This window comes from Pinus tabuliformis, chromosome 3_2, assembly GCF_031772625.1.
Source record: "Pinus tabuliformis cultivar Carrire ecotype Pingquan chromosome 3_2, CPIR1, whole genome shotgun sequence".
Lineage (NCBI taxonomy): Eukaryota > Viridiplantae > Streptophyta > Pinopsida > Pinales > Pinaceae > Pinus > Pinus tabuliformis.
The window spans coordinates 296,922,968-296,949,832 of NC_142302.1; the positions used below are offsets into that span (position 1 = coordinate 296,922,968).

At 38.5% G+C, this 26,865-nt stretch overlaps 1 protein-coding gene across 1 annotated transcript in view; it reads right to left on the reverse strand.

Annotated features, from left to right (window-relative positions):
• The window catches only part of LOC149180755 (immune-associated nucleotide-binding protein 9-like), a 200,428-nt gene that overhangs the window by 51,528 nt on the left and 122,035 nt on the right, over positions 1-26,865 (reverse strand). Inside the window, exon 2 of the mRNA XM_089413980.1 lies at positions 11,283-11,557. Coding sequence (XP_089270106.1) covers positions 11,283-11,557 — 275 coding nt within the window. The remainder of the gene's footprint in view (positions 1-11,282; positions 11,558-26,865) is intronic.

The following is a 26,865-nucleotide window of genomic DNA, read 5'->3' on the forward strand; positions in this document are numbered from 1 at the left end:
GATTAGCAACAGACCAAATTTTGGGATCCAGGCAGAGTTTTATCATCTGTTGAAGATTAATGGCCTAGATACCATGATTTTCTTCTACCTGGGGAGTCTAATGTAGGTGCATCTAACCTAGGTCAATTGTTTATTAGAGGAGTTAGTTTGTAAAGTTAGGATTTAATTAATTAATGTATTTTCCTATAGTTTTTAAGAGAAAATGATAATTATTGTAAATAGGAGACGTTTCGAGAGTATTGTGGAAGGTTTGAGAAGATTATGGATTATTTAGCTCTTATCTAGGGATAACGGATTGGATGAGAGATTTTAGGGATCAAAATAGATATTTTGGGAGGTAGTTTAGCGGTCTAAAACCTACCTTGAGTTCTAATCCATTTGTATAAATTGAGGTGAGCCATGAGACATTTATGTATGTAGAAGTGTGTGAGTGAGTGTGAGGAATGAGAGGCCAACCATTTGGCCATGATTTCTCCTGTAATTATTTTCTTTATTAATTAATCATTTGTGTAGAAGTTTTATGTCTATATGCTTGGTGTGAGTTTCCATTCAATTTTATGTGTATTTGTGAAGACATAAGGTTAGACTTGCATCAAGAAGCAGATATGGAAGTTCATAAAGAACTTATGTTCAGATCAAGGGGGAGAGTATAGGCTAGCGAAATTCATTAAGTACTACAAAGATCATGGAATAGTGCAACTATTTATGGTACCCCATACTCCACAACAGAATGGTGTTTAAAAGAGGAAAAATAGAACACTGGTGGAATGTGTGAGGAGTATGATTATAGGTAAGAATCCGTCAAATGTTTTCTGCTAAGGCCATTAATACTGATATTTATTTAAAGAATAGAAGTGCAACAATATTTCTTAATCTCAATACCCGATTTGAAGCCTTGTATGGTGTTAAACCAATAGTTCAACATTTAAGGGATTTGGGTGTAAGACCTTTGCACATATTCTAAAGGAGAAATGAAATAAGATTGATTCTAAAGCCATCAAATGTGTTTTTGTAGGATATTTTTTAGAATTTAAAGCCTATAAAGTGTTTGATCCCTCTACTCACAAAGTATTTGCAAGTAGAGGTGTAATTTTCCATGAGCAGGCATATAAAGGCAGCAATGAAAACAACTATTAAAGGTGGTATATACTTCCTGAATTTGAAGACACTAAACAAGAAGCGAAATATAGTGAGAAGCAGGAGCTTGAAAAAGAATACAATGATATGGGCACTACAGAAAGTCAGGGTTCACCTAGAGGTGGTGAAGGACCTTTAGGGAATAGGAATGAAGCCATCGAAGTGCCAACGAGATCCACTTGAAAAATTTGCCTACCTAAAAGGTATAATGACTATGCTCTAATGAGTATTGTTTTGAATATCATAGAACCCATGAGTTTTAATGAAGGTAATGAACATGAAGAGTAGATAAAGGAAATGAAGGAAGAATATGACATAATAATAAAAAATAAAACATGGGAATTGACTAAATTGTCTAATGATAAATAGCTCATAGGATGTAAATGGTTGTACCAACCCAAACTTAAAGAAGATGGCAATGTAGATACATACAAGGCCAAATTTGTGGCAAAATGGTACTCATGAAAAGAGCGCACTAACTATGCAAAACAATTTGCACTTGTATCTAAACTCAACGCTATTAGTTTATTAATTGCATTAGCTACAAAGTACCATTGGATTCTTCACCAAGTACAAGTAAAATGTGTATTTCTGAATGGTGATTTAAAGGAGGAGGTGTATTTGTCACAACCTAAAGGGTTTGTGAAAAAGGGGCAGTAACATTTAGTTTGCATATTAAAGAAAGTTTTGTATGGGATGAAGTAAGAGCCCATGTTGTGGTATGAGATGATAGATCCCTTCTTTCTTCAACAGGGTTTTATGAGGAGCCAAAGTGATTCAAAAATGTATACCAAATTTGATTTAAAGGGACATCTTGTATGTTGATGATTTAATTATTACAGGGAATTATTATAAACTAATTGATGAAATTAAGGTGCACATGTCACAAGTATTTGAGATGAAAGATCTTGGTGAGTTACATTATTGTGTAGGTCATGAATTTTGGAGAGACGTTGGTCAGAATTTTGTGTCCCAAGGTAAGTATGTCAGATTATTGGTTAAGAAGTTTAGAATGGATCAGTGTAAAGTTGCTTTCTTTTTTTTGCTAAAGCAAGAGTAGGACCTTCTTTTTCATTAATGATATACATAAATTACATCAATCCACAAGGAGTTGTGGATCAAGGGAGGGACCTGAAAACCCACCCGAAAATGGGTGAAAAACCCAACTTCTAAATTCAAAAAAGCTATACAAGGCTGAACAAAAAGGAAATCGGAAGCGGAACCAAAACTATGAACTAAACCAAAGTCAAAAGTGAGAGTCCCATCATCTCGCGGGAATGTTGAGCGGGCTTTGACCTAAAGACACCCACCCACTTTTACAACCTGCCAATAATAGAGGGCAAGCGCACTTCCTGCCAACCAACCAACCTGACACTTTGATCTTCACCTTTGATCCAGCATACCCAATCCAACAGCAGAGGACTATTTCGCAACCTTAAGAAGCGTGACCCTTACCCAACCTGACCACCAACTAGCTCAATCATTCCCAACCGTCGATCTGCTATGGATGATCCAATGGCTGACGATCATTTCGCACCGACCAATGTCACCAAACATTAGCATGCAATGAGGTTGGTTTTCAAACTGACCCCACCGCCACGTGTTGCTCTCTGTATGTGATCGCTTCAAAATCGGAAAAACCGTTTTCCGCTTGGGAGGCCCGCGATTGCCGGAAAACTGTCCCTAACCCAGTATCTCGAACCCGGGTGGAAAGCTCATGGTATTGCAGCCGCCGAGATTGCTTTCCGATGTGTTTTTTCTTCTGTAACTGAGGAAAGAAGAGATTCCCCCAAACTACCAAACTTCTCCGAACCAGAGCCATCTGACTGGCTACTAATCGGATTGTCTAAATTACCTGGAATCCATATCCAGAGCTCTACTTCGAAACACGACTCTATCTTCTTCTGCTTGCTCATGACAAATCATTTTTAGCCTGCTCTGAGGCAGCTCTTGCCAGTTCAACACAATCCTGTTCTGTGTGCTGATAACACCTTGATTGGCTAGAAGATCCGCCATTTTATTCGCCAACCTTTGAACATGTTTAAAGATGACTGTACGAAGGCTCTGGATGTGAATCTGAATCCATTAAAAGCCCTGGATCAGCCTCCAGTTCTTTGAGACTTTTTCTGGCTTAGTTCCCCAGCTAATCCTTTTGACCGAGTTGATGATAAGCTCAGAATCAGCCTCAACTATCACATTTTGTCAGTTTTCCTGTTTCAGGAGATCTAAACATTGCTCCATAGCCATCAATTCTGCCATGTTATTGGTGGCTTTTCCTAAATGACTGTGGAAGATGCAAAGGACACTTCCATTCTCATCCCTTAACACACCTCCATAACCAGCAGTGCCCAAATTGCCTTCTGAAGCCCCATCAATGTTGAATTTCAAAAATCCCTCGGGGGGAGGATGCCATAAATCTTGCTCAGACACCATGGAGACTACTTTCCTTTCTAGTCCCTAAGGAGTAAGATCCTGCATACCTAAATCACAGAGAATTCTCAAATCATCTGCAAAAGGAGGTTTCTTAGGAAGATTTCTCACAATAGTGCCAACTGTTTCTTTGAGTTGTTTTAAGATCAGCTTAAAAATGTGTTGGGATGGCCTCTTTTCATTCTTGAAGATTCTGTTGTTCCTTTCTTTCCAGACATTCCAGATGATGAAACTTGGAAATATGGTCCATGTTGAGCCAAGAACTTCATTATCTGAAAAGTTTCTTCTCCAATTATTTAGGGTGTTGATGATATTCCTTTTGTCTCTGTCAGTCTGGCAGAAAATGGTGGCAAAAGAATCCCACAAACTGGAGGTGAAAATGCAATTGTTGAGAAGGTGCTCCATAGTTTCCTCTTAACCTTCACGGATCTGACATCTGGAAGGCCCCAGCATACCCCTCTTCCTAATGTTATCCTAGGTTAGAATTTTCCTATGCTGAAGTAGCCACATGAATAGTTTGATTTTCATTCAGCTTTGGTGTCTTCATAGTTCTAGCCAAATCTTGTCTGGAGCTTGTGAGTTCAGGTCAAGGAGAATGAGTTTTGCTTCCTTGAGATTAAAGGTCCCCTCATTTTTGTAGCCCCATCTTAGCTGATCTTGCCCCTTTGACTTTAAAATATTCATTTGGTCTAATATTTTTTGTAGAGTCTCTGCTTTAGATTTTAGGGGGCTGTCCTCCCTAAAATCCAAGTTCCTCCAGGTTCTCCATTTTCCATTACTGTTGGTTTGATCCCCAATTCTTTTTTACTTTAGATAACCCTTTGGTTTTTGTTTCTTCCTTGAGATCCCTCCAATCATCTTTGAACAATATAGGTTCTTGTTGCCATCTATCCTCCCAAAATAGGGCTAGGTTTCCATCTCTGATTTCCCAGAAGCTATTTCCTTAGACTAAGCTCTTATTTTCCCAGGCCTTATTCGAAAAGTATGATCCCTTTCTATGTCCTGACATTCTTATTAGATCGTTTTTTTGCCAAGTGCTGGCATATTTTTCTTTCCAAATCATTACCCACTGAGCCTCTGGGTCTTTAACCCATCACCACCATAATTTAGCTCCTAAAACCCTACTTAGAATCTCAAAATCATCCAATGCAAGCCCACCATAGATTTTAGGTTTGCAGATTTTTTCCCATGCTACCAAGGCCATTTCTTTCGTTCTTCCCCCTCGCCGCAAAGAAAATCTCTTTGAATGGTTTTTTGTTGTTGCAAGACTCCTTTTGGTGCTAGAAGAGTAGATAGCATGAACACTGGGATTGATTGTAGGACCACCTTGGTTAGCACTAACCTACTAGCCAAATTTAAAGATCTAGTAGTCCATTTCCTGATTTTATCTTGCAGTTTGTTAATCACTGGCTCCTAGATGCTCTTGTGTAAAGGCTTGGCTGTTAAAGGAACTCCCAAATATTTTGAAGGGAGGGACTCCCTTTGAAAGCCCAAAATTATGGAAATATTTCTCTGAAGAGAAATGCGAGTATTAAAGAAAAAATTCTTAGATTCAGAGAGATTAGCTTCCATACCTGAAGCCATAGCAAAGTATCTCAGGATTTTCCTATAAGCTAGAGCTTCTTTGACCGTGGGGATACCCTGCAGCATGGTATCATCAACAAATTGCTGATGAGTTAAGGCCTGGCCATCTTCAGAAAGTTGGATACCTTTGACCTCACTAACTAATTTAGCTTGATTGATCGCTCGACCCAGTCCTTCCATCATGAGTATGAAGAGAAAGGGAGAGAATGGATCTCCCTGCCTGAGGCCTCTTGAAGGAGTAAAAGTCTCCGAGGGAGAACCATTAACAAGAATAGAACAAATTGGAGAAGTAACTAGGGCCATTACCCATCTGATCTAGTTATGATCAAACACAAAAGCTGTGAGAACTTTTCTGATATAGTTCCACTTCAGCTTATCATAAGATTTTGCTATATCCAATTGCATGATCATTCTTGCTTTCCTATTGATTGTCAATGAGTGCACCACCTCATGAGCTTGAATGATGTTGTCGAGGATTTGTCTTCCTTCCACATATCCAGACTGTTCAACCGACACCAAGGTGGGAAGAAGAGGTTTGAGTCTATTGGCCACAACTTTGGATATAATCTTGTAGACCACATTGCATAAGGAAATGGGTCTAATCTTATCAGGAGTTTGAACCACATCTTGTTTAGGGATGAGGGATATAAAGGTGGTATTAACAACCTTCAATATAGTTTTGTCCCTCCTGCAGTCTTCCACTATGTCCAAAAGGTCCTGCTTCACTGTGTTCCAGCAAGATTTAAAGAAATCTACATTAAATCCATCTGGTCCTGGTGCCTTACCATTTTGCATTTCTTTTAGGACCTCACTGACCTCCTCTTCCTATACTAGTCTATTGAGGTTGAAGTTGTCCTCTCTGGAAATCAACTTAGGTATATGTCTTGAAATAATCCTGATGTATTGATCTCTGTCTGAACCAGTTTCTTGTGCAATACCCCGAAAGTGCTGAACTAGCACTACTTCTATTTCTTTATGAGAGTTGAGCAGGTTACCTTCCTCGTCCTTAATCAAAGAAATCTTGTTGTGAGCTTGTTCGCCATAGTGAATCTGTGGAAGAATTTAGTATTACGTTCTCCTTCTTTTAGCCATTGAACTCTAGATTTTTGCCTCCAAAATTTTTTCTCTTGTTTACATAAGTTCTCCCATTCTTGATGATATAGAGTTGCATGATCATTTCTATCTTTATCAAAACCCTCCATGATAAGGGTTTGGTTGATCTCCTGCATTTTTCCTTCAACAATTTTTTTGCTTCAAAAATGTTGCCAAATTCATTCTTGTTCCACTCCTTGAGCCAGAGTTTGATATGTTTGAGTCTTTTTCGAAGAAGGAACATTCTTATGCCTTGAATATTCAGATCTTCTACCCACCAGATGGCAATGTTGTTGCTGAAATCTGGGTTGGAGAGCCAGATGTTTTCAAATCTAAAAGGTCGATTCCTGGGAGTACCAATGTCGTGAATTTCCATTTGCACCGGCCAGTGATTAGAGCCTCCAAAGGGGAGAACTCTTGCAACTATGTCCTTATCATTGATCATAAGATTTTCTGAGATTATGAATCTATCTAATTTGGAGGCCACCTGAGACACTCATCCTCTTTTATTGTTCCAAGTATAGGTACCGTTGCTCATTACAATATCCACTAGCTTCATATTGTCTATGAAGGATTGAAATGCATAAGAGTCCTCGCTCAGAATTCTACTACCCTCTTTTTTCTCCGACAGCGATTTGATCATGTTGAAATCACCCCCTGAGATCCAAGGGATTCTTACATGTCTTTCCCTAAGATCCTATAGGGAGTCTAGAAGCTTGAGTTTACCATCCAATCTTTGGGGGCTGTACACATTCGTGACCAGGTAAATTTCTTTATCTCCCACTGGTTGAATGACCACTGAAAGATAATATCTAGATGCCTCTGCATCTATGAGGCCAATTTTTTGGGGGTTCTAAAGCATGAGAATTCCTCCTGTTGTATTCTCTACTTTGACTTCCAGAAACTCAAATTTATTGAGCCATTTGCTGTGAATCTCTTTTATTTTTTTCATGGAACATTTTGTTTCCTGGATGGAGATCACATCTGGAGCTGGTTGTTTCATCCTATTACTAAGTAATCTTTGTTTTCTTTTACTGCCTAGACCTCTTATATTCCAAGAAGTGAACTTCATTATTAAAGATTTCTAAAGGAGTAACTGGATAGGTCTTTCATCTTACCTGAGTCTATCATTAGCTTTCCACATTCCATCAACAATTCGTCTTTCTTTTTCCAGCCTCGTTTCTTTCCTGGGATTCTGGGTGCTAATCGTGGTGTGGCTTTCATATCTTTCACCCCTTCGCTACCCTGCCTTTCATTTTTCCCTTGCTTTTCCAGCCCTTTCGTCTGAGTTTTCCATAAGAGCAACTGTTGAACTCTTTGGAACTCTTATGGAGGTAATGAATCCACTCCCTCCCTAGTTCCTTGTTTCAAGAATCCTTCTAGATCTCGGTTCTCTTTTTCAAGAATCTCCTGTAATTCGGTGTCCTCCATTTCCATCTCACACTGGGTCATTTCCTAGTCCATCTCTAGTTCTGTGTCACTCATTATTTCTTCTTTCTGTTTATTGCTATTTTGGGTTTGCTCATCATTTTCTTCATTCCCCTCCTCCACTGGACTATCTCGCTTGACCTGATCTGCTTCCATTATCACATCCTCCTCTTCTAGGGCTTGAAACCTGTTTTGACTGGCTCGCTATTTTTCTTATTGAAGTTTCTCCGATCCCCTTTTGCTTCCTTTTCCTTTCTGGACCACCTTATAAAAGCTTTCAGAATCTTTCATGGTGTTTGCTTTGCCCTTGTTTTCCGTTTTACTGAGAGGGAAATCTCTAAATAGGTGTCCATGCTCATGGCATTTATGACATCTGAATGGGATATGCTCATAAGCCACTGTTTGCGCCCATTCTTCATCAAACACTTCCAAGATTACCTCATCTGGCAAAGCTCCAGAAAGATCCATTTCCACACATATTCTTGCAAAGGATGTGTATTTTCCCCTTTTGGTAGTCTCAAAGGCTTTGACAAAATGCCCTAGCTTATTTCCTATGGTAGATAAGGATTCCAGTTGCCAGTAATCCAAAGATAGAGAGTAAAGTCTGACCCAAACCGGTACCAAGGTAAAAGTTTCTCGTTCTGGGACAAAATTCATAACCCATGGTCACATGTACAGGCCTGCTGATGCGTAAAAGTAGGGCCCTCCTTCAACCACTCTGTCCTTATCTTCAATATTTGCAAAAACAACAGTAAAGAATTGCTTTGACCCCAGATGTAGTTTTATGCTTCCTTTTGGTTTCCAGTGGTATTTAATCCATCTTTGTAAAGCTTTTTCAGTGGGCCATAATCCCATGAATTTACAAATGATTGCATAAGTCTGCATGTGGTTCCTATGTCCCTCCAGAGCAGGATCATTCAAAACTACTCTAGGCGTGATTGTAGTTTTGGGCTTGCATGGTCCCTTTTGTGCTTCGTCTTTTGTTCCCTGTTCCTTGTCCCTTCCTTGCTTTCTGTAGTATTATTATTCTCCATCAATTTAGAGCCATCTTGCTCCTCTTCTTTGTTTCTTTGCCTTACATCTGAAGGACCTCTATTTTCTTCTATCAGCTTTTTACACTGCCTGTTTGTAGGAGGGAGTGGAGCTCCCTCCTTGGTGTCCTTCCATGGAGAACAATTCTGTAAACTTGTAACCCTAGCTCGAAAATCGCCTCCCACATCCATCCCCAGTATCAAGTGAACAAATCTAATTTCTTTAGTGTAAAGTTGTTTTCATTCTAATGCAACACAATGTAAAACTTCACATTGATGATGGCTCAAAGGAGGTTGATGGTACAATGTATAGATAACTAGTGGGAAGCTTGTATTATCTTACTACAACCAGACCTGATATAACATACTTTGTTGGTGTGTTAACTCAGTTATGGCGAGATATCTAGAAAGACATTGGAGAGCATCAAAAGGTGTATTGAGGCATTTTAAAGGAACAATTTATTTTGGCATTGAATATAATAATTCATTTGACTTTGAGCTCACAGGTTAGTGAGATTTATATTGGGTTGGTAATCCGGATGATAGAAGATCTATTATAGGTTATTCTTTTAGCATTGGATCCGGGATTGTTGCATGGAGTAACAAGAGGCATCCTAATTTATTTTCTTCTTCGACCAAGGCAGAGTATAAAGCTTTGTGTGCATCTACTTGTGAGGTTGTTTGGTTTAGAAGAGTTCTTCAATATGTTGGAAACGAACAAGAGAAGGTCACTGTGATAAGATGTGATAACCAAAGCTTGATCAAGTTGACAAATAATCCATTTTATCATGTAAGAACAAAGCATGTTAATGCTCAGTTTCACTTTTTTAAAGAGAATATATAGTTAAAAAAAAATATTGTAACATTTTCACTAAACTTATTAAGAAGATGACATGTAAATTGTTTAAAGAGATACTAGGTATGGAAATTATTCTCATAATTTTTTTTTTAATATTTTTCTTTTATACTTAAACAAAATAGTGAAAACAATCTTCTAAAATCACCCTTTAAAATTAAAAGAAATAAATTAAATTAATATTAATGATATTTTATTTTTGAATAAATTAAATGATTATTTACATATTTTTTTAAATCAGTCCAATTAAAATATAATATATTAATTTTCGTATATAAATACTTCAATCCAAAACACCAACTCTTAAAACAAGCCAACCAACCTTTCTTCCTGACCAGTATATATTAATGACACTACGACTAGATTCAAGAGTGACAAATCACGAAAACTTTCGCAAATCAATATTATAATACACTGAAATCAAGTATATTATAGTAATATTTTTTCAATTTAACCAATTCATTAAAAAATTAAAATTATAATATAGCAGCATCAAACATATTATAACATTATATAACAATAAATAATAAAATAAATATTTTTTAATTATTAAATTTATCTAAATTATATTAATTATTATATTTCATTTAAAATGACTCATAATTTCAGGAAGATATAAAGATAATGTGAAGGTACTGATAAGCCATCTCAAGCCTCGTAGTCCTCTCTCTACTACAAATATTTTCTTCTCTTCTCTTCTATATTGCTTAGGACACTAACAAATAATATAGTGAATATAATAGGGAATGTCAGGTGAAAGAAGCAGAAATTGGAATCTATTAGCCTCATTTTGGAAAATGGCAAGAGGCATTGTGGAGTTGTTTTGAGGATTACAAAAATGGAAAAGTTATAAAAAATAAAAAACAAAGTCAGCGAATTGTTAAACAAAATACATGTGAGATTGATGGACTCTTTGGTACTAAAGGGGAGAAACAATTTCAATTTACACAAACAACTTTGGTACATCTGCCTAGTTAGAAAACCAAATAAACTAGAGAGCTCAAAAAGTTGCTTCAAGAAAGCATTTATTCCTGGAAAATAAGTTAGAGGGAGTCTCGGGCGAGCATGACCAGAAAGCTAAAGACATTAAGGACCATGGGCAGCTCAAGGCAGCCACTGACATAAAACTCAGGTAGAAAACTAAGAACATAACTTAAGCAAATTTGTGTAATACAAGATCAGGAATAAGGTATAACCAGAAATAGTAATTTATGGCCTAGACACTGCCATTTTAAAATTACAGGAACCTGATTCTAAGGGAGATATTTGATATCAAGAGATAACAAGAAAACCATCTAGAATCAATTTATGCGTATGTCGAAAATGTAATAATACGTTCCTAGCGGAACGAGGAAGAGAAGCAAAAATAAAATAATGTTTTCCTCCTAACGTTTTTATGTACTTGCACGAGTCACTGTATATGATAAAGGCTATAGTGGAAGATCATTTGGTTACGGATATAACACTATCGTATTCTATGACTGTATGCAAGGTGAAGGACATTGCCAATTTTGTTGAGAAACAATCATTGCACAAACAGTTGATCATTATGCCATTTATTTGTGAACATAGTTTACAGAAATTATACAATCATTGCACAAACAGTAGATCATTATGCCATTTATTTGTGAACATAGTTTACAGAAATTATTTTAGAGGTTAAATTCCTTTTCATGATAAAGTCAGAGATGAATATTTTTTTTAACATAAGTAAAAGATGTAACTTGAAGGTCAAGTGGGATCTCACGCAAATAGTCTTCTAATGTCTCTTCATTTTCTTCCAACTCATCACCACCAGTAAAGATAACCACCATGTATTTGAGAATTTTTTCACCAAACAACATTTGCAAGGTCTGCAAAGCAGCTGCTTCTTCTGGGGTATATCGATTTCTAACGGAAAGTACGAAAAGAACTGCATGGACACCATCCTTTGCGAGGTCAATACATTTGGCAATTTCTTTGCCGATAACATCCTGATTGACAGTCGGGTCAAAGAGACCTGCAATGGAGAACTTCTTAACTTAGCTTATTGCCAATTTTACTAATCACCGAGAAAACAATGCCAACTTTACAAGATTTGTTCATTGAGTCAACACATTCATAGTCGAAACTCCAAATTACAAAATCAAATTATGCCCAGAAACTTACTGATCTTGGAAAGCAAAGATATCCAGAACAAAAGGGAATCATAATACTACACGTTTGAAAGGTAACAAAAATTAACCAATAAAGGGAAAGGAAAATTTTCATTTGAATACAGTGATTTCAGGATAGGAGGTGGTGCAGTGGGCTACAGAAAGTAACCACCAGGTTCTCTTCCTAACGATTAACAAGCTGTTGACGTGTCCGGGATTTGGTCCAAGGTGTGGAGCAATGGTAAGCATTCTCTTTCCCCGTGCCACCACCTTTGTGTCGATGAATAAATCCTCCTTTCTCCACATTCTTCTTCATCTATATGTTAAGATGGAGTGTCTATGCGTTGTTAGGCAACGTCATGGTCTACTTCTAAGCAAGCTGCTCACATGCAAGGAATCTTTAGGGGCGTTTCTTTGCTTCATGGTTTAAAAATGGTAAACAACCATTTTCTATAAGTCTCACGTCTTTCATTTTGTGTTGATCACGATTTAGTGCATGGTGTAGTGGATTTATTTTTGACCGCTTTTTAAGAAGATTTAATGGAAGTTATTTGTCATCACAAAATTGATTATTGGTTGGTAGCTTTGATGCAAGCCACGGTTATTAGTGGGTAACTTTGATGCAAGCCACGTTTAGATTATCTTACAACGTACTTTTATATCTTGATATGCTTTTCGTGTTAGCTTTTCTCAAGTAGCCATGTGCAATAGGTATCTCTAGTATTTGCAATGCAAGCCAAAATTATGATGCAAACTTTTCTTCTGGCCGAATGAAATAGACTTCGTTTTTGTTAGGAAATTGATTATGGTAACGACACTATTCTAGGCCGATTGTCTATATTATGTGTCGTAGTAGTTACTTTATTGATCTTATTTTCCTTGGAGCAAATTTTATAGCCATGTTTGTGGTCTAAGTATGGTATATTCTAAGGATTGTTGATACTAACAAGTGATGTTTGTTGGTTTGTGTTATGGATATGGAGGAGGGAGGCCCTAGTTTGCTCGATGTGGTGATTTAATGGAATATTCACCGCTAAATAGGTAGAGTGATGTTTGAAGGGTCTACTCCATGGCAAGCCTTGTTGAGACATGTTGCACATTGTAGAGTATCTTGTCAAAGTTCAAGGATCTTTGGATTATGTGATGCTATTTTAATATTTTGACATTTTCAAATTCTTGGCACTTATATTTTCATGAGTATACAAATCTGTTGGGGAAAGGTGTTGGGTTTGGTGAGGTCATAGATTTATGACAATCATGTGGGGTAGGATTTCATGAGAAAACCAATTTGGAGCTAGAGGTTGAAAGGTATCTATATTGCATACTTTTTCTACTTGCAAGCTTGTTCAGTGAATAAGAAGAAGATTCTCTTTTGGTGAGATTTATTCGATGCCAATAGGAATGATTGGTGATCCATAACTCATGAGTATTCCCTTTCTTCTATTGATTGTCTGATCATGAGGGATTGTTCCATGAGCATATTAGATATTGGAAGGACCAGTGATCCCTAGATCATGAGTGTGACCTTTCTTCAATTGATTGTCCCATCATTATGGAGATAATTAGTGTGATCTAAGAAGAGGACGTGTTCAAAATGAACTCTCATATGCCAAAACCCATTTGTCGCAATTGGGAGGGGAGCTATGGGTAGCTCTTTAGTAGGACTCTCATAAATTGTACTCAATTTCATGGGTGTCATTAGTTAACCTAGTTCTTAGTGCTAGGTGGATGTCAGGAGGTATTATGGATTCATTGATTACACACTTTAAGGTTACTATGGGTGTCGCATAAGCTTTCAATTGTTTTATTACAAAGTTTCCTTCAAATCTTCACTACCTAAGAGTGGTGTCTCTAATGGTATTTTTCCTTCCTACTTCATGTTAGAAATGTTAAAGAATTTTTCATGAGACTATCCTTTTGTGATGTTTTGTTTAAATCATGTTCAAATAGAGCAAGCAACTATTCTTCATAGTAGTATGCACTAGTAAGAAGCTTCTTTGGGTGATTCCAATTCTTTAGTCCACTCACCTTTTAGTGGCATTTGGTACTAAAGAATTTCATTAATATTTTATTTTTGAAATCTTTAGTGCAAATATGCTTTTGAGAATGAGGTTATCACTTTGTATGCTTTTTGACATATGCCTAGTGAGAAGTTACATGTGCAGTGGTTGGAAAAAGGTTCTTTATTGATGGAGGATGTGAAATTTTTAGATCTTGAAGCCTATTGACAAGAATCATTGTTAAGTGATTCCAAATCTTTAAAACACCCATATATTAGTGGCATTTCACCTTCTTAACTGTTTTAGCAATGTTTGATTTATGGAAGCTTCAAGGCAACTATATATTCGAGAATGAGGTTATTTGATTGTTTTCCTTTTGACATTTATGGAGAGGGGAAGTACAGATATAGCTCTTGGAAAAGGTTTCTTTGTTGATCAAGAATTCGAAATTGTTCACATTTTTTTTTAATGTTGATTAGCTATGCTAAATTATTCACACAATGCTTTATATTTATCAATGATGTCAAATTATTAGTTTAAATACCTAATCAGTTTTATCTTTGGTTACTTTAAAGAAGATGTAAAAACTACTCTATATACCTTTTAGCTATGTAAATAATAAAATAATTTTTAAATTCATAAACTATGAGGCAAGAGTTTTTTATCGAAGGCAATTTTTTTTTCTTTTTTCATATCGTTGGCTTACCTTCTAATGTGCTTAAATTTCAAGTATAGACACTTGTTGGATACAAAATTGGACAATTTCCCACTCTACATACTTTTGATAGACCCACAAGGACATATACTAAAAATAAGGGGAAGAAATATTTTTTAAGTGTGTACACTTGCTTATATGAAATTAAATTCCACATCCAATGAGTACCATTGAGATGTTGAGAATATGTGAAAAAATGTGTTTTATGTATTTATAGTATATTTCACTATGGTTATGTGAAAAGTATATTGAGTTGGTAGTAGCTGGATGTAGAATTTAATTATTTATCAAACAAGTGCCTACAATTCAAATTTGAGTAAACCTATAAGGAGATAAGTTAAGGATATGAGAAAAAAATTAGCTTTCTCTTTTTCTTTCCAAAACTAATAGTGTTATAGTTGACATCATCATTATCAATAGATTTGGTTCTTTTAAAGTTCATATTTATAGTATTCCTTTTGTTTTGAGACCGATTTTTACCTCAAGATTCTTTTAGTGAAGATCATCATCCTAGCTAATTGATCTATAAATTATCATGAATATTCCACTAGAAAAACTAATTGCAATAGATATTATAATATTCATAATTATGAGATAGTGCAAACTAATTTTCCTTAGATACCTCACTAATTAATTAATATGCTTGTATCAGTTCAATGAAATAATTAAAATATGAAAATAAAATAAGAAGTACACGTACACAAATCATTCATGTAAATTCACACAATATTTATTATGAGAAACCTAACATAGGAAAAAACCTATCTAAAATGTGAGGCATGCGTTCTTTTCTCTTTGCTTCATTTGTAAAATTCACATGCAAAGGAATGGGAATTCACTATAGACGCGATGACCTAAATGGCTTCTACACAATCCTCCTCCTCTATTATGCTCTCAAAATTACCACTCCCATTCAACAATGGAACACATGCAAGGCTAAATAATAGTGCCCATTCTCCTCTTAGTGGCTCCATAGTTAACATAGCCCAATCTTTGTATGTTGGGTGTGTGTTATATTCTTTCCACAAGTAGTTTCATATGCGGGGGGGGGGACGGTGGGGCACAGGGGGGTCAATAGCCCCCCTGTTTGTTGCACCAAGAGTAGTAATGAGGTCACAGTGGGGGCACAGCCCCCCTGTCGGGGGGTGCTAGCCCCCTCGTACAGAGTCTGGGACAACGCCCCAAGAGATTTTTTTTTGGACCCTATATTAGGTGGGCCGACCTACCTATGGTTTTGGGTATGGGTTTCACACATCATTCTGGGATTGATGGTTTTCTTCCCATGACATTTTTTAGATCTAGTCAAGGGAACTATGGTTATGTTTTAATCTAGTGTTAATGGATTGGTGTTTATGAATGCTTCGACTTGTATATATATGTATTATAACATTTTAAGGAACATAATGAAAAATCAATCTAGTAGTCCCAGTTTTGGGATCTAGGGGAAAATATTTGTGAATTTGTTTCTATGTTTCTCGCTAGTGTATATTTTATTTTTTTAAGAATTGATTTGCAAGTAATTTTTGTACAGGGTTAGAATCTACATTTGGTATCAGAGTTGTTTAAGCTTCAAGGGGACACATTTGCTGCTGAGGGGTTTTGCTCGGCCCTATGGTAGACCTTGTTCAGCAGGAGATTTGTGGGATCGAGAAATTTAACGGTTAGAGTTTTGAGTTGTTGAAACTCAAGATGGAGGATCTTCTCATGGATAAAGATCAATGGATCATGGTAGATCTAGGTACTAAACCAACAAAAATGTAAGCTGAAGTCTCAGAAAAGTTGGTTTAGAAAGCAAAGAGCACAATAAGGCTGTGTATTTCAGATTCAGTATTGTTGAATGTATTAGGGGAAGCTATGGCGAAGGCTTTGTGGGACATGTTAGGGATTTTGTACCAATCTATGTCTCTAGTGAACAAACTATACCTACGGAAAAAGTTCTATAACCCAAGGATGAAGGATAGAGACTTGGTGACAGAGCATATTAACGCCTTTAATACTATGGTAAGTCAATTGTTATATGTTGATATTAAAATTTTAGATGAAGATAAGTGCATCAATTTGTTGTGTTCTCTACCAAATTCATGGTATAGTCTGGTTATCGCAATAGGTAGAAATACAACTACCTTGAAATTTGATGAAATAGTCTCATCCTTGCTGTCAGAGGAGATGAGTAGGAAACATATGGAGAGATGGAATAGAGATGCCTTGTCTGTACAAGGACATTCTTAGAATAGCAACAAAAATAAGGCCTCGAGTGGGAGATCTAAATCTAGAGGGAGATCTAAATCTCTAGCAAAACCTATAAAGTTGTGCTAGAAATACAGAAAGGAATGTGATGACGGTGCTAGAGTCGCCAGCATGTATGGGGATCTCCCTGGTAAGAAGTCCCAATTAGACCTCAGACCGTTTGGTGTAGAAGTCATAGCAGTGGGTTGTATAGCAATGCCTTGATGGTGATTTTGCACGAAGACAAGTAAGATAACTCTGTTGGTAACAGGGGTGTGACAGCTGTAGTGGGTCAAGGAAGGTGCATGAGAGGTTGTAACACATGGGGATTGAGATGATTGGGCCCCTTAGAAACCTTTAATAGTACTTGGATGAGAAGGGAACATACGAGTGAAAATGCATCACAAGCTGGAAAGCAAGTCAGCTAGCAATCCAAAGTGATGGTTAAACCAATCGTTACATTTCAGAAAGATTCATACATGCTCATATAGAACAGTCCATTCATGCATGCGTAAGAAAGAAAATACATATGCCATTTAGAGTAAACAAGACAAATGGAATACAATACAACATATGCAAGAAATGTGTCAGCTCTTATTATATAAAGAAGTGTAAGTTCGAGTCATACAATATGTAAACCCGCTAGCTCCAACAGTGGAACGTTAGAGCCACATCTACCTACTCCTCCAAAAGATGAACTAGCTCTGTGTAGTGGTGATGCCAAGGTGCGTTATAATATTGTCCAAGCTCTCTCCAAGATAGTCTTATCGGAAGCTTGGCTGACCAAAAGCTTCTACAATGAGTTATGAGGGACTATTTATAACAAAGGGTAGAGTGACCCTTCACATTCCCCTTTCTTACTATTCATCTACCCTCATGACTTTTCATATACTCTATGACTGTTACATCCAACTATTGACACTTGAACTTCCACTTGACATGACATTACATTACAATGCACATGTGCTCATGTGAGACGAAATGGCTTGAGCAATCCATGCAAGACGTCACTGACACTCGGTCCATTAAGATGAGACCAAATATTTGATATGCTTGTGATGGTGAAGGTGGTGAGCTGATGCCAAGCTTGGTCGTTCATGATGGTGTGCATGCACCCCAAGGTGACATCTTGCTTAAGCGAACCCTTGCCTCCGTTTATTCATTCATTGGATCTGATGCATTAGTTTGTCTCTTTCGTCCAACTTGTTTGCTAACATGTGCATGGCCCACTTGGGTACGGCTAAACAGGAAGCACACTGATGCATAGTGTCTTTACTGATCTTCAAGTGAGTGTTGGTGGTCATGCGCATCAACTTGCCAAAGTACATGTTGATCTCCAGTTGGACTTGCTTCTTGTCTTCACCTTGCTGAGTGTGCTGAATGGGTTGGATCGCATGCATACGCACAATGGCATGCATGTTGATGAATCCCTTGCATATGATCAACAACACTACTGACCATGTCTAAACCACGCTGGCTGCTGGGATAGATCTATAACTTGTACAAGTGCAGTTTCATCCATGAGTGCATGTTTCTCCCACTATTGTTCCTGTTCCTGCTGCAACTCATCTGTCTGTCTATGCAACTTCATGTTCATCATTGATTTCCTGCTTCAGCACATGCAACTCATCCTTTGTTCCATTCTGTGTTTTGGGGCAATCTTCATGTCACACCATCACCTCATAGCTTCAATCTCAAAAGTTTCTTTCATCATCAGTGGATCTTCTTGAGCATGTAAATTTGTTCTGCCTTTGTGTTGTCAACAACCTTCCTCTTTCAATTGTTGCATTGATGTGCTGCCTTCAGTGGCCATTCATGATGTTTCTCATTGTGATTTTGTTTTTGTCATATCTTGATGTCCTTGTCTACGAACAAATTGATATCTTCACGAGTAGGCAAGCTCATAGACATTTGATCGACTGCATCTATAGGTGTGCTCTGAATGGTGTCTTTGACTTTTCTCTCTTAGAAACCATTGTACCTGCACTACTAAGAGGGAGATGAACACCTGCAATACCTGGAGACATGGAAAAATTCATGGCAAGCAATCTGTCAGTTGAAAATCAAAATGAACTTGAGAACTAACTTGCAACATTACTGTGTGACTAATCATGAAGGTTGCACAATTTCGGCCTGGAGTTCAAGAGATTGACTGCCAAGACTGTGCAAGGCACAGTTTGGGCTACTAGGAGACTGACTGACTGCTGGAACTGTGTAATGCACAGTCCAGTCTGCCTGCTTACTACTAGAATTGCACAATGCACAATATCAACTGGCAATGGCTGCAGGCTCAGTGACTGCATTGCGCAATTTTCTGAGCCAGAAGTCACTATCCCTCAGAAATGTGCAAATTAGTTCTGGAGGACAGTGCCTGGGCAGAAACGCGCATTTCCTGAGAGGAAGACAAAGTCTTCCCTCTGAGGATTGCACAATGTTGTCTTAATGAGGCTCTTGGTGAGGTAGAGTCCAGGCCCATGCTACCCAGACTCACCGACGGGGAACTGAAAGTGAATGTGAGTGTGAATGCATGGTGATACTGAGTGTAATCATAAGTGAATGATCATGCATGAAAATGGAGAATGAAAGATTCAGAAAATGAGACAACATGCATCTGGGTGAGGTGAGTTGCCAAAACAATGACCTTTCATGAAAAATAATTTCATGCATGTGACACCAGTGAGATAGCAACAAAAACTGAAACACTGTTAGGATGAGCTAGTATACATGTAAATGATAGTAAGAATTCAAAGTAATCAAGAAAAAGTACTCACACAAGTGAAAACATGAAAAGCGATAGAAATGCAACAAAAGGCATGGAAAGCAGGTTTACCCCAAAGCACTGAGTTGAATGTGCCAACTGCTCCTAGATGTGAAGTGGGATGTCAGAGTTGCAAGGTTGTTATGAGGAATGAGCTCTGTAGTGTCTGGTTGATGAGTTTTGATAACATTGAGGTTGTGACACACATGCCACAAGTCTAGGGAAAGCGACACTTGGTGGGAGGTTTTTGAAATGATACTTCCATGTAACCTCCAACTGCTAAACATAGATCCCTGAAATAAGGGATGCCTTTACATGCTACCTTGGGAGAAGCAACTCATGCATGCAAGTTAGTTTTTCTTGGTCCTGGAGGGAACCAGTCAACTCAGTCGCACATGCAAGAGACTATTCAATTGCTGGGAGAAAATGCGCATTTCTAGCTGGGAGCTGGGTTGGTTGCCTAGGAGATTTGCATAATTTCTAGGTAGAGAAACTGACTGTTGCCAAGGTTTTTCACAAATTCTGGGCTGAGCAGCCCTGCTAGGAAAAATTGCACAATTTTCACTGACTGTTAATTGCAAGAATTGCGTAATTCTCGAGCCCAATGGGCTGCTAGTCAAGATTGCGCAATTTCTGGAGGGAAGCTTTCTTGTCCTCCAAAATTGCACAAATTCTTGGGGGAGATGCTCAGCCTGCACCTAGACCAAGTTTGGGTGATCAGCCTGTGAGGGAATACATTGAGCTGTGATTGACAGGCTGCCTTTGTGCAAGAAAAACACTGAAGCTTGTGAATTTGATGAAGCAAGGAAAGTTGTTGTGAAAATTTGGAAGGAAGGATCCAAAATGAAGCTAAGGAAAAATTTTGGAGGGTGGTTGTAGCGGCTGCAACACTTGATGACACATTGGTAGAAGTGAAACTCTCTGAATGGTCCTTATTCATGAAAAACAAGTCTAACAGCTCCGAAAGTATATTTTAGTTCTTAGCTCCTCTTGGTTTCCACACTAGCTTTATTATAAGATGTAGCATGTTCCAAGCTCTTGGGCGATTAACACACATTGATCCAAATCGGATCCATAAACGACTGTAAAAGAACCCTGACTATATCGGGATGAAACAAATCCTTGAAGAATCCAAAACAGCAATCGAAAACACCTTGAACTAGTGGCCATGGCAGTCAGCACGAAACGACGAGGACCTCGGTCAAAGCGCACTGACCGAGGCCCATAGAGACTGCGCAGGAGGTCGATGTAGCCCCTGGGAGCCCCGGAATGGGAAAAGGAGTTGATTTTCGATGCACGACCGTGCATCGCTGGGCAAACAGGGACGAAATGGTAGAGCCTTAAGCACTCGGTCACGTTGGGAGCTAGAGGACCGTGGATGGAGAACCGAAAAGCACCATCGTATGAAGGTGGGACCCATGACCTGGAAACCGATGGTTTTGCCTGGGGTGCCCTTCAATGGTAAGAGGTTTTGGAGGAGAGCGGAGTGATCCCACTCAGCGATCGATGCTGGCAGCGGAGGTGAGAGAAAAACCGTCGTGATCGCGCATTATTGGTCGAGCAAGTCAACCGCGCTCGACGTGCATATGACGTTGGATCTGGAGGAGCCCCGATCGGACGGCTGAGATTGCACCCGATAGACAGAAGCGAAATCGATAGGCAATTAAGCCGCGATTTAAGGGGATTTGGAATCCGTTGACTACCATGGTGGGGAAAGAATGTATCCACGACATAACCGAAGAAACGAATCAAAAAACAGGCTAGCGTTGTTCCAATGGAGACACATGGCTACTTCCTGACCGTTCATGCTGATTCCGAACAGGGAACTCCAAAAACACAGGCGGTAGGCGAATCGACGCAGGCGGGAGAGGAACCAAATAGGCATGGTGATCGAATGGCTAAAGCCATGAACAAAGACAGTCGAATGGAGATTCAGAGAGGAAGAATAGAGAGGATTCCAAGCAACCAAGAAAGACAGTGAACAGTGAACCCTGAGAGGAGGACTGAACATAAAGAACAATAAAGCCAAGCAGAGGAGACAGAGGGCTGAGTTGACCACAGGTAGCATCGACCAACAGAGAGCTTGAAGAATCAAGCTTTCCCATGGAGGAATCTATCCGGATTGAGCATCACAGTTGGCTCTTTCCACTGTAGACCAAGGGTCACAGAGCTAGTAGGAAGAACAAGAGTCTGTGTACTCTGAGTAGCTTGGGGAATCCAAGAACCACCCTGCCAAGCAAAATCTACTTCAGGAGAACTCATATTGAGTCCCTGTATTGTAATTTTTCTATTGAAAGACGTAATAAAACAAGTCCATGACTGAAGCTGGACCGGAGACGTAGCCCTGGAGAATAGGGTGAACTCCTTATTAAAAATTGTTTGTGTCTTTGTGTTGCTTACTGTATTTCTCTGTTGTCCTTCCACTTATTTTCTGTGTATTGGCAATCTAATCGATCCGTTGTTTCAATAACACAGAACACACACCATCACATGAGTCTGTAATACCTTTTGTTAATAAATCTTTCACTGAGGTCACTCATAGGGTGATTATCAGATCAAGTGGTATCAGAGCTCTAGGCTATAAGGTTAAACAAGCTTGTGTTGGTTTAGCTGTGAATGATCACTAGATCAAAGCTCATATTATGAGAAGGAGAGTTGGTGGAAGCTAATCCTGAAATTGGGAGAGTCTATTCTCGGAAGACAATGTCAGAGGAAGGTTCTATAGGGCCAGACCCTCAATTCATAGAAAATTTCCTAGCTATAAAGTCTATGGTAGAAGAAATGTATAGGGACTTTAGAAAGCATAAGGGTGAAGATTCATCAGGCTCTACGCAAGATAAAGAAGAAGATGAATCTAATTCCCATGACCACTCCAAAGGAAAGGGAAAAGAAGAAAGCTTCCCTACACCTCCTAATAGCCCTGTCCATAATAAGAAAGCATCTTTCATTAAGTTAGATGTTAAATTTGATTTTCCTATATATGATGGAGAGCTAAATGCTGAAAAGTTGGAAAATTGGATTAGACAAATTGATGTGTATTGCAGAGTACAGAATATAGACTCAGACAAGAGTAAGATTCAGCTGGTAAGCCTATGCCTAGGAGGCACTGCCCTAGTTTGGTGGGAAGGCAGAACCCAAGATGATATGAGGAAGCATGGTAAGACCATCTCTGTCTAGAGTGAATTTGTTACTGCAATCAAAAAGTAGTTCTATCCATTGGCCTACATGCAACAAGCCATGTTGAGTTGGCAAACTCTTCGGTAGTTGAAAGGGAAAAGTGTACAAGGGTATACTTAAGAGTTCAGAAAGAGAGAATTGATGTTGGTTATTCCATAAGACTCACCAGAAACTCTTTTGAAGTACATTGGTGGTCTACACAGCTACATGAGGCATACCATCCTCATGTTTAATCCGACTAGTATAGATGAGGTATCTATACAAGCTACTCATCTAGAAGCTAGAGGAAAGTATGGAAATCTAGAAGTTAGGGGACCATCCCAACCCACTGTAAGCAAGAGCAAGGAGAAAAGAAAGAAGAAGTGGAAAGCAAGGAAGGCTAACACTGCACAGAAAGGCAAAGCTTCATGCACTCTTTATAAAAAGGAGGGGCATGATGATGAGCACTGTTGGATTCTGCATCGAGAGCTGAGGCCTAAGAAGTTTGGGGTCAAGAAGAAGAAGAATGCTATAACTATTCAGAAGGATTTGGGGTCAGACTCGGGAGATGAAGCAATCATTGTAGCCACAGGTATAAAAGGTAAGAATTCTGAAGCATCTACTAGTAATTCTACTCAATCTGTTATTGATGAAGAACATGAGAGAAAAAGGCTTGAGCTTTTCATATTCAAGTTGTTTCCAAAAATCAAAAGATTGATACTTTGTTTGCTAGTGGCTCACAAGTAAATCTGATTTCCGAAGCAATTGTAAAGAAATTGGTATTAGCAACTACACCTCATAAGAAGCCATACCCATTAGGATGGTTGAATGATAAAGCACAAATACAAGTGACTAGACAATGCAAACTCAAGTTTTCTTTTGGGTCAACATTTGTAGATGAGATTGAGTTAGATGTAATTCCTTTGGATATATGTGGAATTGTTTTAGGAAGTCCTTACTTGTATGATAGAAAGACTATTTTCTATAGAGCTGAGAACAAGTATCTACTTGTTAAAGATGGAATCAAATACTTTGTAAGAGCTCATAAGCTCAAGAATAATTATACTCTCATAAACTCAGGACAGATGAAAAGAATGATAAATTCATGCAAACAGTTCTTACTGATGGTTGTAAAGGAAAAGAAAACTGATAAAACCAATGTATTTGAGGGCTGTAATTTTGATCAGCAAGCTGATATAGAAAAGATTGTTTCAGAGTATGATGTCTTGTTTCAAGAACCTCAAGGTCTGCCACCCAAAAATGGAATAGTACATGATATTATTTTGCAGCAAGATGTTCCTTTGCCTAACATTGGGATGTACAGGTTATCTGCTTTAGAGAATGCTGAAATCAAGAAGCAGGTGCAGGAGTTTCTTGAGAAAGGGTTCATCAGGCCTAGCACATCACCATGTGGGTCACCAGTCGTTTTGGTGAGAAAGAAATATGGCTCGTGGAGAATGTGCATTGATTACTGAGCACTGAATAAGATAACAATCAAAAATCGTTATCCCCTTCCTCACATAGATGATCTTTTAGATCAACTGAAGGAAGCTGTTTATTTCACCAAGCTGGATTTGCACAGTGGATACCATTAGGTCATAGCTATAGAGAATGATGCACGGAAGACTGCTTTCAAAACAAAGAAAGGATTGTATGAATGGCTAGTTATGCCTTTTGGCTTGACCAATGCCCCTGCTACTGTCATGAGATTAATGAATGATGTACTCAGACCTTTTCTTGATGATTTTTTTATTGTGTATCTGGATGACATTCTGATTTTTAGTAAAACGTGGGAAGAACATTTAAATCATGTTAAGCAGACATTAGATGTTTTGAAAAGAGAAAAAATTCATGTTAAACTCTCCAAATGTGAATTTGGCAAAACCTCTCTAAATTATTTGGGTCATATAGTAGGGGGAGGTGAATTGAAAATACATCCCTCTAAAGTGGCAGTCATTGTAAACTGGCCTAAACCCAAGTCTGCTACAGAAGTGAGAAGCTTCTTAGGAGCAGCACAATATTGGAGGAAGCTCATTTCAAATTTTTCCTCAATTGCAGCTCCCTTACATACTTTGATAGGATTGAACAAGGTGTTTCAGTGGGGTGGCAAACAGTAGAAGGCCTTCGACACCTTGAAAGAAAAAATTAGTACAACACCTGTACTAGCACTGCCAGATCTACAAAGACCATTTGATATCCAAACTGATGCCGGTGACTATGCCATGGGAGCAGTGTTGACACAGCACGGTAAACCCATATGTTATCATTCTGAGACTTTTATTCCTGCAGTAGTCGACTATCCTATATATGATAAGGAATTGTATGCATTATTTCAGAGTGTGAAAAAGTGGAAACATTACTTAATGGACAAAGAAACAGTAATACATACTGATCATCAGCCACTTCAATACCTACACTCCGAAACTAAGGTGCAACAATCAAGACATTACAGATGGATGGGTTTTCTACAACAGTTTCATTTAGTCATTAGATATAAAAAAGGCATACATAACAAGGTTGCAGACATGTTATCTAGACCCATTATAAATGCATCTACCATACTTAAGCATAATTCTATGCTGCATGAAAGCTACATAGAACAGTATGCTCAGGATGTGGATTTTAAGGATGTATATGCAACTTTAAGTCAAGGCAAAAGAGTAGAAGAATTGGACTATCATGTAAAGGACCGACTCTTATATCATTGTGGGAAACTCTGCATTCCACAAACTGAGAGAGGAAAGATAATTAGGGAAGCACACACTTCTCTAATATCAGGTCACTTTGGGGTAAGTAAAATAGTTGCACAGCTGCAAAGGTTCTGCTATTGGCCAAGAATGAGTGAGATAGTTTCTAGGTATGTAAAGGGGTGTGCTATGTGTGCTAAAAGCAAGCCCAGCAACAGAAAACTAGGCTTGTACACTCCATTGCTAGTTCCTTCTCACCCTTGGGAAAGCATTTCTATGGATTTTGTTGGAGAACTGCCTAAATCTAGGAAAGATCATGATTATCTATATGTTGCTGTGGATAGGTTCAGCAAAATGTGTATTTTGATACCCTGTAGTAAACAGATTACAGTTGAACAAACTGCAAAATTATTCTTTGAACATGTATCGGTTCATTTTGGATTACCCACTTCTATTATATTTGATCGAGACACCTGATTTGTGGGAAAGTTTTGGTCCAATCTGTGGGAACTAATGGACACCAAGTTAAAGAAAAGCACACCTTTTCATCCATAAACAGATGGCCAGACATAAGTAGTTAACAGGACAGTGATCCAGTTACTAGGGGATATTGTAGCAAACACCCTAAGCTTTGGGATGAAAACTTGTTTTATGTGCAGCATGCTTACAATAGAGCCAAACACTCTTCTACCCAGAGATCTCCTTTTGAGACATGCTTTGGTTTCATACCAAGGTCTCCCTTGGATTTTGTCTTTGGTAAAGGTATCATGGTTGATGGACACAGTGATGTGGACATGGCAACTAGGTTCATTGAACAGATCCAGGAGATCCACCAGGTAGTATAGGAATAGCTGGAAAAGAGCCAGGCCAAGTACAAGGCTAGGCATGATAAGCATCGGATGGAGCATAGTTTTCAAGGTGGAGACCAAGTCTAGCTGTATATCATGAAGGACAGGATGCAAGGTGAAGGAAAGAAGCTAAAACCTATCAAGTATGGACCCTTCAGGATACTTGAGAAGATTGGTGAAAATGCTTTTTTCCTTGATCTACCAGCTTACATTCGCATCTACTCAGTCGTGAACGTAGATTGCTTGAGCTTGTTTGAACCTTCATTGATTGAGGACCCTGAAGAGCAGAGTCAATTACCCTCTGTTGATGACCTGCTACCTAAATATCTTAATGAGTTGCAGGAAGATACATTGCTCGACAAGAAGGTAAGGACAACTCGCAGTGGATAGGTGGAATACCTTAGGATTGGGCTTAAAGGTTCGAAGCCGAGTAGTGCAAAGTGGATTGAGATTGGATGAGTGAGACAGTAGTTTCCTCACTTAGTTGATGCTTGAAGAAAACCAACTTTTGGTGGTCCAAAAGCTTTTCAGTAGGGAGGCCATGTTCCAAATCGGATCCATAAACACTGTCAAAGAACCCTGACTGTATCAGGATGAAACAAATCCTTGAAGAATCCAAAACAGTAATTGACAACACCCTGAACGAGTGGCCATGGCATCCGGCACGAAACGACAAGGACCTCGGTCAAAGCGCGCTGACCGAGACTGATGGAGACTATGCAGGAGGTTGATGTAGCCCATGGGAGCCCCGAAATGGGAAAAGGAGCTGATTTTTGATGCGT